Raw genomic sequence first — 16480 nt, 5'->3', positions numbered from 1 at the left:
TCTCGGAGAATATACAAACTCCACACAGTTAGGCATACCCACTACTTTTACTAAATTCTCTCTCGGAGATGCCCAGAAAGGAGAGACAGCTGGACACTTCGATGGTGGGGCCGGGTTCCTATGTCATTAGGGCCCACGCGGAGGGGGCGGGGATAAATGACGCTCTGCCCCCTCCATACGGAGCAGCGATTCCCAGAAATTATCTCCCCATCCTGTCCACTTCACTAGGATGCGGGAGATCCAGATACTCGTGCGGGGGCTACCCGAAGATTTGGGAGCTTCCCACAACAACTGGGAGAGTAGGAATATATGCAGTTAGGGAAAGGTATAGATCCTCTTCAGTATTTGTACCTGGAAGTGACGTGAAGCGAGGGCAGAAGTGCAGTTCCATGCCCATAAAGGCCACTAAAAGAATAAATTTGTCCCCTCACGGGCTCGCTTTGCTCACCACAGGTTTATATTCACCCTCTATGTCCGTTTGGACCGTCACCCCACCGGCGCCATGACACCAGTACCGATCTGGGGATCTAACTGGGCCCTGCGGACTTCCCAGACTGCAACCGGACGTACGGGGACATGGTAAGGCTTATTAGCAGTCATTGCCTCCAGTCCCAGGGGACAGACCGGAGGTGCTGAGGTGGATGCAGGCCCCCCATACCCTGCACTTCCACTAGACCACCAGGGACAGTATCGGCGTGGGAAGCCAGCGTCCCAGGGGTTAATATTCAGCCAGGGGAGTCAGCCTTCCCTGTTGTAGCGGCTCCTCCCCTCAGCTCAGCGCGCCTTTCTACTGTGGTCTGGCTTTGCTGAGCTGTTTCCTCCTGTGGCCACACCCCTTCTGAAGTCTACGGCAGCCATTCGCAGATCTCTTAGGCCAGCGTGAGGTCCAGTCCCCCTGCATACCTCTCCCTTGGGTTGATATATGCAGCACTAATACCTTTCCCAGACTCTGAGGAAAAGCTCCTGCAGCTTACCAAAGTGTCAGACAGGACCAGTGTGTCGCATACTTAGGCAGTGGGCTCCTGCAGCTTATCAAAGTATCAGTCAGGACCAGTGTTTTTTCTCGGACTATTACCTTAACATACACGTATTGGAGGGGGAGGCAATCGGGAAGCCAACTGCCTAAATACCGGCAGCCGGCTTCCCGACTGCCATTTCCCGGCAAGGGTGAAATGCCGGGCGTCTAGATGTAGACGCCCGCATTTCCCCGACGCCGGGAGCCCGGCATCCCGATCGTAGGGATGCCGGGCGCCGCGAGCGGACAGCCGCTGGAGGGAGGGTTAGGTTTAGGGCTCCTGGGGAGGACTTAGGTTAGGCACCCCCCCGGGAGGGTTAGGCTAGGGGGAGGGGTTAGGCAACCCCGGGGGGGACTTAGGGTTAGGCACTTGGAGAAGTTAGGGTTAGGCACCCCTAAGGAGGGTTAGGCCGGCGGTATTTCATACCAATTCCATTGGAGGTATTGATGTATAGAATAATTATGAAGTGGGGATACAGCTGTGTATCATACAATGAATTTGTGGCACAGATGTGTGGTATATTATTGATTGGGGGCAGTGTTATGAAGCACAGTATGATTATGGGGCTCTGCTGTGCGGCATATTAGTTGGGGCATTTCTATATAGTATGTTATGAATTTGGGACACTGCTTTCTGGCATATTCTAAATTGGTGTCACTATAGTGTGGCAAAGTATTGGAGGGAGCAGGGGCAGTGGATGAAAAGTTGTCTAGGGCGTCCAGATAGCTTACACCGGCCCTGGGGATATGTGTGTCTGATTTATTTTTTTACCAAATAAATAACAGCTACATAATGGGGGAAGGGAAATAGTCAGGAAGCCGACGGTCTAAATGCCGACCGCCGGCTTCCCGACTGTTAAATCCAGGCAAGGTACTAATGACAGGCGTCTGTCATTAGACCTACGCCGGGAACCCGACGTCCGGCACACCGAACGAAGGTAAGCCGGGCGTGGACAGCTGCGGGGGGAGGGCTAGGTGTCAGGGCTCCCTGGGGGACTTAGGGTTAGGCACCCCTCGGGAGGGTTAGGTTTAGGCTTCCCCCCCCGGGAGACTTATTTAGGCTGCAGGAACTGGGGGGGGGGAGGTTAGGTTTAGGCACTTAGAAGGGGGTTAGGCACCCCTTAGGGAGGGTTAGGGAGGAAAATAGGGTTGGTTATACTTACCTTATTAGCGATCAGCCGGCAGTATTACATACTACACCCTGGGGGAAGGTGCAAACATGGAGATTGCGAGACTCTTACAGGAGATTGCTACTATTTCAGGGAGTCTCCCTGTCAACCAGGGAGAGTTGGTAAGTATGACTTAAATACATTACTCTATGTAATCTGTTCCATAGTTAATAAGAGGTTAAAAACAAAACTGTATGTTAATAACAAATGCAAATAATATCTGTTCTAGAAAGAGCGATGTTATGATTATAAGTTTGCTTTCATCTGACCCCCAACAAAGTGTTGAATTTGTACTAGACAGAAAGTGGTTAAATATCTTCTCTCACGTTTCAAACAAACCCCCCCCCCCCCCAAAAAAAAAAATATATCAGTGATCATCATCGCCTCTGGGGTTAATAGTGCGCCATTTTTTTAGAGTCCACAAGAAGTAAAGAAGTAAACTGCTCATATGATAAGACGTGTGCAGGGCACGCCGCATAGGTCATGAGGAGAATCCAAGTGGGGACCGGTTGCGGTAGTTAACGCTGATTGTTGTTTGTTTGTTTTTGTGTGTGTGGATGCCGTGGTCGCTGATAGGCTAGTTTTTCCTGTAGTTCTATGCGTTACCTGTGGCTACGTGGAAGGCGGGATCGGCACTACATCTCCCAGTCACCCCCGCTGCAGTGTATAGCTTACGGCTTTGTAGCCAATCAGAGGGTGTGTGTTTATCCCACTGGTGTGTCAGCCCGCTGCCCGTGCCCCGTAGCCAGGTCTGTGACTACAACAAACTACCTATATTAGTGCACATGATTTCTGTATATTATACTACCCTAATGGCGATTCCTAATACAGGTGGCCCACGAGTATCACTAAAGCACTGACCTTTTACTCTGTATGCACGTAGTAATATACAAATAGCACTGGTGTTAATACTTCCCTGTATTACTATACATATATTACAGATGTGTTGTTATTGCTTTAGCGCAGATCTGTTCGTAAATAACCTTTGTGATGTTAGGAAGTGCAACGTAATATTTAGAAACTTACTTTGTATTTGTTTATTAACATCTATATAATAATTGTAGAAGGTCTGTCCTGTCTCCTCAATGCGTGTGCAGTGGAAGCCTGGGAGTTCGCCATAACGGCCCCCGAGTCCCACTGCGAGGGAGACCACCCGTCGGGATAAATATAGGAGCTGGAGGGTGTGGATGGAATAGCTGGGACGGTGCTTATAGCAGACAGCGGGTAGAGGGCAGGGCTGAATGAGGGGGCAGAGACTGAGGTGACCCGGCGTATGCCGGGTCTAATCTACTAGTTAATATATAGCGAGCCAACAGGGCTGGCGCTATGGTGTTCAGCGCCACCCTGCAAACTATAAATTTGTGCCCTCCCAGTTTCTATAAAAGGACAGCATGAGCCGCAAAAAGGGGTGTGGCCTCACAGGAAAGGGGTGTGGCCATACAATAGTACCCCCACGGTAGCACAATCTTATTCACATTACACCGCACATAGTGCCAGATTCAGAGACGGACGCAATGGCAAATCCGCATGCAAATCGAGTGATTGTTTGCCATCGCACATGCGTATAAGCTCCACTCCTCGGGCGCAGCTATCGCACTGCGATTACGCACGCACAGAAGAATCCATCGCAAAGTGAGTGACAGGCTGTTAGTTTTTGGGGGTGGTAACGGGCGGTCAGAAAAACTACGTGTCAGGAGAGCTGCTAAGGCTGCAGCAGGTCAGACCTGCCACAAAGGAAAGATGGTCACTCGATGTGCGTCGATGTTACGGATATTTATGCAGGTAAGTGACGTCGTACACATGTGAGAAGTCAGCAGTGGGCATCTTTATGCCGGCTGTGCTTTGGCATGCATTAGTGTATTTTCACAGCTGCAATCGAATTAGCGCCCATCTCTGAATAGTGCCCTTGATTCATATTACACCACATAGTAGTGTCCCTTATTCATGTTATGACACACAGTAGTGCCCCTTACACACAGGGCCGTAGCTGGGGTTGTGCGGCCGGTGCCATCGTACAGGGCACCACAGGGCAGGGGGTGCTGTTTGGGCCTGTCAAATGTCTGTTTATTATCATTCTTGCTTGTAGCTTCTTCTTATTTCATCCCCAGCATCTTCTGGCCTCTCCTATCTCTTCACTGGCCCTTCCCCATGAGGCCATACCCCTTTTTGTGGGTGCATTATGTCCCTTTGAAAAATGAGGGGGGCACCAATGCTCTTTCTGGCACAGGGCACCAAAAAGTGTAGTTACGGCTCTGCTTACACATAATACCCACAGTAGTAGTGCCTCTTATACAATGCTCACAGTAGTAGTGCCCCTTATGCAATGCCTAAAGTAGTAGTGCCCCTTACACATAATGAGAAAGTGATAATTTGGAGAGTGATAAACTACCAAGCAATGAGCTCCTAACTCATTTTTCAAACACAGCCTGTAACATGACAGTTAGGCGCTGAGTGGCTGGTAGTTTATCACTTTCCAATTTATCACTTTCCAGAGTTTAGTACATCTCCCCCAATAACATACAGACACACACACAACATTGTTTTTACCTGAGCCCCTCTCCTGTATCCGCCGCCGTCCGACAGCTCCGTGCACTCTGCACTCTCTCTCCCTACACACATTGTGGGAGCCAGAAGGCGGGCGCTCAGGAGTGACTCCAGTCTCTGGCTGCAGAGAAGCCGCCAAGCACCCGCTGGTAACAAAATCTCAGCGGGCGCCTGGCAAATGAAGAAGGCAGGTGCCCTTCTCCAGCCTGCTGCCTAGTATGGGGGAGATCAATTAAGGATGAATTGCAGTTGTCAATATCAGAGATAATGAGTGCAAGAATAACAGTTTATTGCAGTGTCTTGTGTGAGGAAATGCACATACTCTGGAAATGTTTCTTAGATGAATGTAGGAATTTTTAGATAGAGATTTGTTGTGGGACACAAAGGGCAGTTATGACACCTATGTTGCAAGCTTGAGGGATGTAGGGTTTATTGTAATTTTTTTAACAGATATAGGGCCAAGTGTAATGCTGCATACACACGGAACAACTTGAACAACCATAGATATCGTTGATAGATTTCCCTCCAACTTTCTGTAGTGCAGGTCAAATGATTTTGGTTGTACGCACTGATAGATATCTATGATATATATGTCAGTGAAGCTATCTTTTTACAGGCAAATCTTTACAAAATCGTCCAAGTTGGCCTGCATGCATGAAAGACCATAGATATCATTATCATTCATGTGGAAACGCGCATTGTTTGTCGTTGTCAGGTTGGTGACTGCAAAAAAATGAACGAGAACGACATGAACAATATCGTTCAAATGGCTCATAAAAGTTGTACTGTGTGTACGCACCATTAGGCTCAGAGATGCTTAAAATGCCAATGTTCTATGATTTAGCAGCCACATTTAAAGCAGTAAGTCAAAATTAGATCGGTTTTCCTGTAAAAGAATTGCTGCTTTAATTCTCACGGCTAAATTTAAAAAACATAGGCACTTTTAGCGTCCCAGAGACTATTACAATTGGCCCATAGTCTGTTGGCTGGTGAAACGCTTATCAGCTCAGTTTTAGAAAGATTGAGCTTGAGGTGGTGATAGAACATCCAAGATGAACTACATTTAGTAGCTCATCCCAGCACAAATGGTGAAAAACTCTGTGTATCATGCACATTGAGTTGCTGGAAGCCAAGGAAAGAAGTATAGACAGGGAAGAGCAGAGAGCCTACTATAGGTCTGTGTTTTCTGTGGCTGATCAAAATATGAATACACCTAACCCTAAAACTTACCGTCAGGATGCCGACGGTCGCAATTCTGGCAATGGGATTCCGACTGCTGTATCCTGAGCACCGGCATCCCGATCACCTGGATGCTAACTACTGTACATCCCATAGTAAAGTACCTCCCTCCATTATTACTGCTATCTTCAATATCTTCACTTCTTATAAGGTGCTGTTGTGACATCATGTTGGGAATGTTACTGGTAATTGTTATATATAATATGACATATTTAAGTTTAGTAGTTTGTAAAATACCCATGATACATAAAAGTGTGGCCCTGATTTTTGTTACCATATAGTTTAAATAAAATAAAAGAGGGCAATCTTAAAACTCAACTGTTTTCATGGCAACAACATCTCTGGTACCATATGTTGTGACTTTCTAATTATCCAAAAAATGGCTTGTGATCCTTTAAGCTAGCAAAAATGTTTCATCACTAGTCTGCTCTTTATGACACAGGGTTGTGAACTATGCCCAGATCCAAAGAGATTTCTGAAGACCTGAGAAGAAAAGTTGTTGATGCTCACGAGGCTGGGAAAGGCTACAAGACCATAGCTAAAAACTTTGACCTCCACCGATCCACAGTTAGACAGATAGTGCATAGATGGAAAAAGTTCAACACAATTGTTACTCGCCCCAGAAGTGGACGCCCAACCAAAACCACTCAAATACTCCTGGAAGTCACAAGAAATGGTAAGGATATTGTGTTTACTACTGAATATCTAGTATTTTCCCATTTCCTTTTTTTAGCATCTTACTTTCTATGCATAGTTTCTGGGATGACCTCCGCTAAAGAGCCAGACATAGAGTCTCTAAGTGGGACAGAAGGCAGTTCGGACAGTGAAATGTGTGGGGATTCTGTGTCCACTCATCAAGAGCTAGGTAGGTTATTGCCAGCCATATTATGTGTATTTACTAACAAATAAGCTGTCATGTTTATTTCTAAACATGATGGAATTAAAGATCAGCCTGTTAAAAATAAGTAATTTCATTGGATTCTGTGGCATGTTGTTTTGCATGTGTTCCATAATAATTGTGCTACTATATTGATAACTATCAGTAGCTCAAGTTTTGGCATTAATGCCTGCTTGTTAATTATCTCACTATTAATACACCTATTTAGGATTGCTTCTTTCTATTCTCATCCAGCGTCTCCCATCTTTAGTAGTTACTTGCTAGCAACAATCATAGGAGTAGTAATTCCCAGTAATATGCCCGTTTTAGCAATATTAGTTAATATGCCAACAGTTGTTGACCAATATTAATATAATACGCTGGCAGTAAGTTATATACTAGTAGTAGAAATATGACAGAAGTGGTAGTTATATGCCATTATATTTACTGCAGTTGGAGAGGAGGAGGATTGCTGCATTAAGAAAAAGTTACCAGTAGCTACTGCTCACCTGCAACTTTCCCTCATTGTCTAATGCTAGGTACACACTATACAGATATATCTGCGGATCGAGTGATCTGCAGATAATGGTCGTTCATACACACTGAACGGTCATCATCTGCTTCTGCCTGCAGATCCTGGGGGGCGGGTCGGGGGATTATTACAAGGGAATAGTGTTTTTTTTAATCACCATCATCTGCTTCTGCCTGCAGGTCCCGGGGGGCAGGTCTGCAGACCGTCCGTACACACTAGTTGATGGACAGATATGTCTGCAGAAATATCTGTCCATCGGCTGTGCAGCACAGCCGATGTGATATGTCTGTGAACTACGTCTACACAGACATATCGCGGGTACACACTGGTCAACAGGCAGCAGATATATTGGCCGATCAATTGATCGGCCAATATATCTGACAGTGTGTACCCAGCTTAAGTAAGTCTTTTTTGTTATATATTTAGGACCTTTGCTCTGGTTCAGTAACCAGCTACCAGTAGCATGAGCAGGTCTGAAATCTAGAATCCAGCTCCAACAGTTGGAATCTGTTACATGCTAAGCCACATCTGGTGCCAGATATGCCCTGTGCCAAGTACTGTATACAAAGCTAAACCATATCTGGTAACAGGTTTAATTTACTGAGCCATGCCTGGTGCCAAACAGTTAAAGTGGGCAATGATCATACCCATTTACTTTTTTTATATTCCCTTCCAGCAGACTCAGACATGAGGAACAAGACCCATGATCCATCGGGCTCAACTCTCTTGATAGCACGAGATGGCACCACCTCAACAAAGTGGATCCCACAGTACTGCTCAGCTTCTATAGGAGCATTCTTAAAAGACCAAAGAAGCTGTAAAACAAATCCTAAAGACTCTGACTGTCCACAGAAACAGTCCACAGATACTGGCAGTCTTGTATTTGATGTTCCAAATAACAATGTTGATGGTTTGAAAAATATGCAAGAAGATGCAACTCAGGACTCCGCAGCATTGAAACCTGTAGATGCACAAGGCTCCCAAGAGGAGGAAATGCTGTGGTGTGACATATGCAATAAGTATTTTCATAATGAAACTGAACTTGAAACTCACCAAACAACACACCTGGAGGAAACCCCATTGGAATGTGAAGAATGCGGGGAAATCTTTGACTCTGGATCCGAGCTTGAAAAACACAAAGTAAAGAAACATGGCAAAATGCGCTATCCCTGTGAGATCTGTGGGTCACAGTATAATTATAGGTCACAGTATATTATACATCAAAGGGCCCATACCGGGGAGAAACCGTTCTGCTGTAATGAATGTGGTCAGGCATTTGGGCATAAAAGCAGTCTGGTGATACATCAGAGGAAACACACTGGGAATACTGCGTTTAAATGCCATAAGTGTGGAAAACTGTTTGATACAGAGGAAGCATTAGAAAAACACAGCAAATTGTGCTTTTGTGCAAAGTGTAAAAAATGCTTCACTGGCAGAGCACTGAGACGGCACATGCAAACTCACACCTGAAGAGAGAGGGGAAAATGCGTCCCCAGAGGTTTAATGCACTTTACATTTCCTCTAAGGTGCCCACCAATATCTGTGTGTGCCATGTGAGCTGTCTGCACTGTGAGTGTCTCAGTGGATTGTGGCCTAATGTGATAGCTGTACATATGTTGCACCTTAGTTTGAGGAATACTTGTGAGATTCCTTTGTAATAAGAAAATTTGGTGCTTCTGAGAATTTTTGACGTGTTGATATAATGTCTGTTACACAAATAAAGTCACGTGGTTTCTTGACAAATGTAATACTAGAGAATCTTCCCAATATATCTACACTCAAATCTAAAAATGAGGAATAGTATGATTGATACTTCAGTATAAATACATGTAGAATATTTGCAGCCACCCCATCCTGCCTCTCCTTTACCAGACAGTCACCGGTGACTGCAGTCTCCGAGTCCTCCCTCAGTTGAGGCAGTTGATAGGGATATGGATGTAGTTAGAATCCCGACACACACAATGCTGCCGTTCAGAATCTCGGCGCCGGAGTCCTGACAGGAGTCAGAATACTGGCATCTTTGATCCTGACTGTAAATAGTAGGGTTAGGATTAGGGTTAGGCTGTGGGAGGGGAGAGTTTAGGGTTAGACTGCGGGAAAGGTGAGTAAGGGTTAGGGAAAGGGATAGATCACTTACCTGCATGCATCGGGATTTCCACTGCCGTGATTTCGACGCTGGGATTCTGACCGCCGGCATTGTGTGCACCAAGATCGCGTACCCATCCCCTGAATATAACGTTAAGAGATTTTCACCTTGATGTAGGAGGGTCTCTTACCCACTCACTACCTATCTACAATCTTTGGCTGCATACATTGTACACATTCTCTGGGGTATCTATTCTTATGTAACATTACCTGAAACATCCAACAATTATGTGCTGCTAGATTGATGGGGCTGGTGCTGTATGGGGATGAAAGGGATTTTTATTGTGCAGCGTGATATCTATATGCTCTCTGCAATCTAAGTCATCTGACGTGAGTACAGCACCACCAGTCCTTGCAGCGGATTATGATGCTTTTTGCTTGTTACAGGTTAAGTTAAATAACATTCTACTGGGAAGTACATTTAGTAAACTTTTACAGATCAGTAGGGATCTTAATTGCAAAATAAACACCCAATCCAGCATTGCTAGAATGATCTGAGAATGAAGAAGAGACTCCAGTTGCTGTCGACTCTCAATATGAGATCCAAAGAGCTGTCACTATCCGTGAAGCAAACCATCATTAGGCTGAAAAATCAAAACAAACCCATCAGAGAGATAGCAAAAACATTAGGTGTGGCCAAATCAACTGTTTGTAACATTATTAAAAAGAAAGAACGCACCGGAGAGCTCAGCAACACCAAAAGATCCGGAAGACCACGGAATACAACTGTGGTGGATGACAGAAGAATTATTTCCCTGGTGAAGAAAAACCCCTTCACAACAGTTGGCCAAATCAAGAACACTCTCCAGGAGGTAGGTGTATATGTGTCAGTCAACAATCAAGAGAAGACTTCACAAGAGTGAATATAGAGAGTTCACCACAAGATGTAAACCATTGGTGAGCCTCAAAAACAGGAAGACCAGATTAGAGTTTGCCAAACAACATCTAAAAAAGCCGATGTTTATGCATTCCAGACTTCAGGCTGTAATTGCCTGCAAAGGATTTGCAACAAAGTATTAAAAAGTGAAAGTTAGATTTAGGATTGTTTAGTTTGTCCCATTATTTTTGGCCCTTTAAAAAGTGGGAGGCACATATAGAAACCGTTGTAATTCCTACACCGTTCACCTGATTTGGATGTAATTACCCTCAAATTAAATCTGAAAGTCTGCAGTTAAAGCACATCTTGTTTGTTTCATTTCAAAGCCATTGTGGTGGTGAATAGATGCCAAAATATGAAAATTCTGTCAATGTTCCAATATTTATGCACCTGACTGTATAAAATGTAGCAAGAGTCACAGTGAACCTTTTTTAATCACCTATTTTTCTTTATTCACTTTATTTTAATATTTTGAAACCAATATCTTGAAATGTATGGATTGTTTTTTAATCTCTTTATATTTTAATAGAAAATACAGCACAAAAATGAACATGTGCACTAAATTTTTTGAACACTCTACAATTCAATCATATCAAATATTATTTTCCAAAAATAAAATTACACCAAGAATACACTTCAATCAAATTTTTGATTTGTAACAAAGATACAAAAACAAAATAAAGAAATAAAAATCTATTAAGAAAAGGAAGAGAAAAGAAAAAGAGGGGGGAAGGGGATTAAAGAAAAGCAAAACTGCATTATAGTAAATCATTTACGGATAGCCAATATCACTCCATACCGGACAACCATCTGTGAAATGCAAAATAACAAGGTACCCAGGTAGCATGAAACTTAGTCGAAATTTATGGATTTTTTTTATTGAATTCTAATAAATAAAGAATAAGCTTTATACAATACAAACAATTAATTCCAATCCAGGAGAGTTATTTTATATATAAATTAATTGGTCTGTCTGTTTGTATGTCCTGGTATGCATTTGGACACCCCTGCACTGATTGGGATGAAACTAACATGAGGTCGTCCAGTTGGATCCTGGCCAAGTTTAAGGGGGGTTTGGGTCCCGGTTGGACCTCCCTCTGGGCAGAACTTTGACCCAGGGAGCCTGTTCTGATGCTTCCACTGGATGGATTTGGATGAAATCTTCACAGAGTGGTAACATTGGATGCCAGAAGACATACTAGGGGGCTGAGGTCCCGGTCGGACCTCCCTTAGGTTTACGCTGGGCAGAACTTTGACCCGGGGAGCCTGTTCTGGGCCTTCCACTGGATGGATTTGGATGACAACTTCACAGAGGGGTGGCAATTGGTCTGGGATGCCTAATGAAGTGGTTGGGGTCTCGGTCGGACCTCCCAGCGGAGTGCGACAGACAGAACTTTGACCCAGGAAGCCTGTTCTGGGTTTTCCACTGGATGGATTTGTACGACATCACATAATAAAACTTAATAACTATAATAAATAAGATTTAAACCCAGGCAATGCCGGGTACTTAAGCTAGTTTTCTATAAGATCAAGCTTGGAATTTGATAGAAATTATTTAAGGAATCAGACTGAACATTTGATTTCCTGTATTGTGCACCATACTCCCACTCTTGTACTTTTATGTGTGACCATCCCTGTCATTACAGGAGATCTTGTAAAATAGCTTGCTCAGGTTTACACAAGAGGTGGGATCAGTGGGTTAGCAGATGAGACCCACAGAGATAGAGCATCTGTCCCCGTGTCATATAAATGTAAAATGCCTTCCTAGGACGAATAGTCCCTGTGCAGTGTAATCACCTTAGCTTCCTCTCTAACTTGTGAATCATGTGACCTTTGTGTAAATAATTTATAGTTATTCCTACTTTTAACCCTTGCTTTGCTTGCACACAATGAGCTCCATATTAAGTCAGCACTAATGTGGGAGTAATCATTCACTGCTCACATACTATGGTATTATTTTTACTATTTTACACTGGACCAGGCTTTTGCTCCACACTGTATAATATACGTTAGTATTTTGTGGTATGCTATCCTCTTTGTATGGCACTATGGAACCCTTTTAGCAGCATATAAATAAATGATAAGAATATGGCTGACATAACTTAGTATATAAATACACTGGTATGTAATGGCAAAGTCTTTAAAAAAACTTCAGATGTTAAAAAAAACCTGTAAATAAATTGCGTAATGCGTGAAGCTGACAGCAATTCCTATGAGTAGTGTATAGCAGAGTGAACCTGGGCACGTGACCTATTGCCACAGTGATCATGGAAGGACACTGGAATCCATAACTTGATAGATGGTATGATGTAAATATATGTATATAACCATATAGAATTATAGGGTAAATAGTACCATACATCTCTATGAACATGATAAAAATCGCCTGACACGCCCCTAACAACGGTTGATAGGGGATTTAAACCAAGCTATGTGGGTGGCTTGATTTGTGCTGAGGAAGCCGGATATCTGGCGAAATGCGCACAGCATTGAGACTGTGTTGTAAAATGTGAAAAAAATTTACAGTAATAATATTTACATCATTAGGTAGCTGATATCTAATTGCTGTGTGTGTTCAGCTATCACACCCACGTCCCAGCTAGATCCGTGCAACAGGGACTAGTGTGAAGCCAGAACTCAAACAGATTCAAATGTGACGGTTCACAATAAGAGGAGGCACAGCGCACAGGTCCTGGTCGGGGTTGAGGTGTACCGCTTAATAGACAAGCCGCCTGCCTGCACATTAGCAGAGGGTAAAGTATATGAGTACAGCATAACAGCAGTTTAACGGGGATCTTAACCCAGCTACACAGATGCAGTTATATATACATATATACAAAAAGACTATAACCCACATCATGGGAGACTAAATAAAGGATACCCTGATCTTCCTGAGTATTAAATATACAAAAAGAAATATGATTCTATGATTCTGATAACAGACAATAATATAGAAGGGATCATGGTTAATCCTTCTAGATATAAATACAGTCAGGTGCGTAAATATTGGGACATTGACAGAATTTTCATATTTTGGCCTCTATTCACCACCACAATGGCTTTGAAATGTTACAAACAAGAAGTGCTTTAACTTTAGACTTTCAGATTTAATTTGAGGGTAATTACATCCAAATCAGGTGAACGGTGTAGGAATTACAACGTTTTCTATATGTGCCTCCCACTTTTTAAGGGGCCAAACGTAATGGGACTATCAACTCAAAAGCTATTTCATGGACAGGTGTGGGCTATTCCCTCGTTATTTCATTATCAATTAAGCAGGTAAAAGGTCTGAAGTTGATTTTTGGTGTGACATTTGCATTTGAAATCAGTTGCTGTCGACTCTCAATATAAGATCCAAAGAGCTGTCACTATCAGTGAAGCAAGCCATCATTAGGCTGAAAAATCAAAACAAACCCATCAGAGAGATAGCAAAAACATTAGGTGTGGCCAAATCAACTGTTTGGAACATTCTTGAAAAGAAAGAATGCATCGGAGAGCTCAGCAACACCAAAAGACCCGGAAGACCAAAGAAAAGGAACTGCTCATGATCCAAAACATAGCACCTCATCAGTGAAGCATGGTGGTGGTAGTGTCATGGCGTGGGCATGTATGGCTGCCAATGGAACTGGTTCCCTTGTATTTATTGATGATGTGACTGCTGACAAAAGCAGCAGAATGAATTCTGAAGTGTTTCGGGCAATATTATATGCTCATATTCAGTCAAATGCTTCAGAACTCATTGGACGGCGCTTCACAGTGCAGATGGACAATGACCCGAAGCATACTGCAAAAGCAACCAAAGAGTTTTTTTAAGGCTAAAAAGTGGAATGTTATGCAATGGCCAAGTCAATCCCCTGACCTGAATCCGATTGAGCATGCATTTCACTTGATGAAGACAAAACTGAAGGGAAAATGCCCCAAGAACAAGCTGGAACTGAAGACATTTGCAGTAGAGGCCTGGCAGAGCATCACCAGAGATGAAACCCAGCATCTGGTGATGTCTATGTGTTCCAGACTTCAGGCTGTAATTGCCTGCAAAGGATTTGCAACAAAGTATTAAAAAGTGAAAGTTTGATTTAGGATTGTTTAGTTTGTCCCATTACTTTTGGCCCCTTAAAAAGTGGGAGGCACATATAGAAACCGTTGTAATTCCTACATCGTTCACCTGATTTGGATGTAATTACCCTCAAATTAAATCTGAAAGTCTGCAGTTAAAGAACATCTTGTTTGTTTCATTTCAAAGCCATTGTGGTGGTGAATAGAGGCCAAAATATGAAAATTCTGTCAATGTCCCAATATTTATGCACCTGACTGTATATATATTTGCACTATGGATAAGAACTTCTGAAGGATACACAGCAATTTTCATTCTTATGTATGTACTCAAAAGTCGAGAAAACAGAATTACATGCTTACAAAGCATAAGAATGATACAATACACTTTAAATAAATACAGAGTGAATGATAAACAATGTTGCTAAACAGCAGAATAACAACAAAGAAACACCTCTCCTAACTAGAGGATGTCTTGGAATATGACTACAAAAGACAACATTGTGTATAATGTGATGTGAATATATGTGTATCAATCATATAAAGCTACTGAATGATCCCTCCCCCAATTAAACTGTATGATGAACATTGATAATTAAACAGGTGGAGTGAAACACAGACAATTGAAACTGTACATCAATACGAATTCCCTTGGTGAAAAACAAGGAAATGACCAAAGAACTTGATAAATGACGGACAGACACTGCGGTCATTTGATTTTAAATCACTTTATTTCTGAACCTTATTCACAGCTCTAAGTCTATATTTTATATAAAAGACATTTAGTTTATTGATCTTTTTGTTTCTTTTTATTAAAAGTGGGGATTGAAAATTATGTTCTAATATTAAATTTAAATACAAAAACACACTGACAGAACCTTATGTAACACAAGTTCCCAGAGTGCACCTATAGATCTCATCGGTTTTTGTCTTTACATTTCGTGATAAATAGGTGTAGCAAGGTATTTGGTGCAGCCCTGAGTGTTACGGTGTTGCTGGATGTTGTTGTACGCCGGGTGCTAAGATTACATACACCCTGGTGGTTAGTGGCACTATGCCCCTTTATATAAGCTGTGGTGGTATATGGTACTATCAGTGCTCATAGGGCTCTGTATGGCTGGCTAACGCTGGGAGTCTCAGGGAGCAGTGGCAGTGCAGAGTGCTCTGCATCCAACAAATCCAACTAAAACATGGAGCCACAGGAGACCGGAACAATACAATTTGAAAAGCTGGAGCCAGTAATTACTTTCTAAGACCCGGACTTAGCAAAATATCAGTTTGCTCATGGGTGGAACAATGTGTAATAGAAAAGATTCATGGGTGGGCAGCCTTCACAGGACCTCCCCTCCTTCCAGAGCCTCCTAGCCCTGTGCAAATCTCTGGGAAAATGGCTGCCATGCCAGTTTCCTGGTGATTTCTGTCTGCAGCACTGGCCGACGCGGGACTCCTGAGAGGTAAGTGTAATATAATATAGGTGCAGGCTGTGCAGTATCAAAATTTGTTTTATTCAGGTGACATCAATAATTTCAGGCTTGTGGAATAAAAGGACAGTATCAGAGGCGTATCTACCCCTTGGCTAAGATGGCACTCGCCAGGAGCGCTGATCGATAGGGGGCACCACCCCGCAGCCAGGGGATAGTGAACCTGCCGGCGTCCCGTCCAGTGGGAAGAGCAACCACTACCATGAGGGACGAGCAGAATGAGCTGTCCAGCATTCTGCTCTGACTACATCTGCGCTATCAGGCTTGGAGAGTGCCAGGTGGGTGTGTCCCTGCAGAAGCGATGCGTGTAATGCACATGGCCTCAGGTACTGATTGGTTGCTGTGTGACGAGTTTATCTGTAGGGGGCATATAAATTCCAGTCAAAGTGTAGGCACCCATATCTGTGTCACAGTTACTGAATGTATGCACAGTATATATTCACATGTACTGTACTTTTGTCTGCATAAAATGTGACTCACTGAAGTAAAAAGAGATCTAAGCAATTTAGATTAGCTGTAAAATATTTTCTTTTTAATCCAGGCCAATC

The 16480-nt window shown here is 43.2% G+C and overlaps 1 protein-coding gene across 7 annotated transcripts; it reads left to right on the top strand.

Moving 5' to 3' along the window:
• Positions 1-1928: 1928 nt before the first annotated feature.
• LOC148542438 (uncharacterized) lies at positions 1929-9239 on the top strand. 7 transcript variants are annotated; one of them, XM_088468272.1, is made up of 4 exons: positions 1929-1953; positions 6410-6643; positions 6722-6832; positions 8053-9239. In XM_088468272.1, exons 2-4 carry the CDS (start codon positions 6421-6423, stop codon positions 8844-8846), a joined length of 1128 nt encoding a protein of 375 aa, XP_088324398.1. In that variant the 5' UTR covers positions 1929-1953; positions 6410-6420; the 3' UTR covers positions 8847-9239. The 7 variants fall into 7 exon arrangements, with proteins under 7 accessions (XP_088324398.1, XP_088324388.1, XP_088324394.1 ...); XM_088468262.1 differs by lacking the exon at positions 1929-1953 and adding an exon at positions 2222-2306; XM_088468268.1 differs by lacking the exon at positions 1929-1953 and adding an exon at positions 2636-2698.
• Positions 9240-16480: the final 7241 nt, after the last annotated feature.

Source organism: Taudactylus pleione, unplaced genomic scaffold (genome assembly GCF_031769625.1).
Source record: "Taudactylus pleione unplaced genomic scaffold, aTauple2 ptg000012l, whole genome shotgun sequence".
Lineage (NCBI taxonomy): Eukaryota > Metazoa > Chordata > Amphibia > Anura > Myobatrachidae > Taudactylus > Taudactylus pleione.
The sequence above is the reverse complement of the archived record's forward strand: the minus strand, read 5'-3'. Positions and strand labels throughout refer to the sequence as shown.

Bases quoted from the DNA above. Each gene is read 5' to 3' on its own strand.
- LOC148542438 (XM_088468272.1), top strand. From the start codon at position 6,421: ATGCCCAGATCCAAAGAGATTTCTGAAGACCTGAGAAGAAAAGTTGTT. The intron at 6,644-6,721 runs GTAAGGATATTG...TTCTATGCATAG, and splicing joins CCTGGAAGTCACAAGAAATG to TTTCTGGGATGACCTCCGCT. The intron at 6,833-8,052 runs GTAGGTTATTGC...ATTCCCTTCCAG, and splicing joins GTCCACTCATCAAGAGCTAG to CAGACTCAGACATGAGGAAC.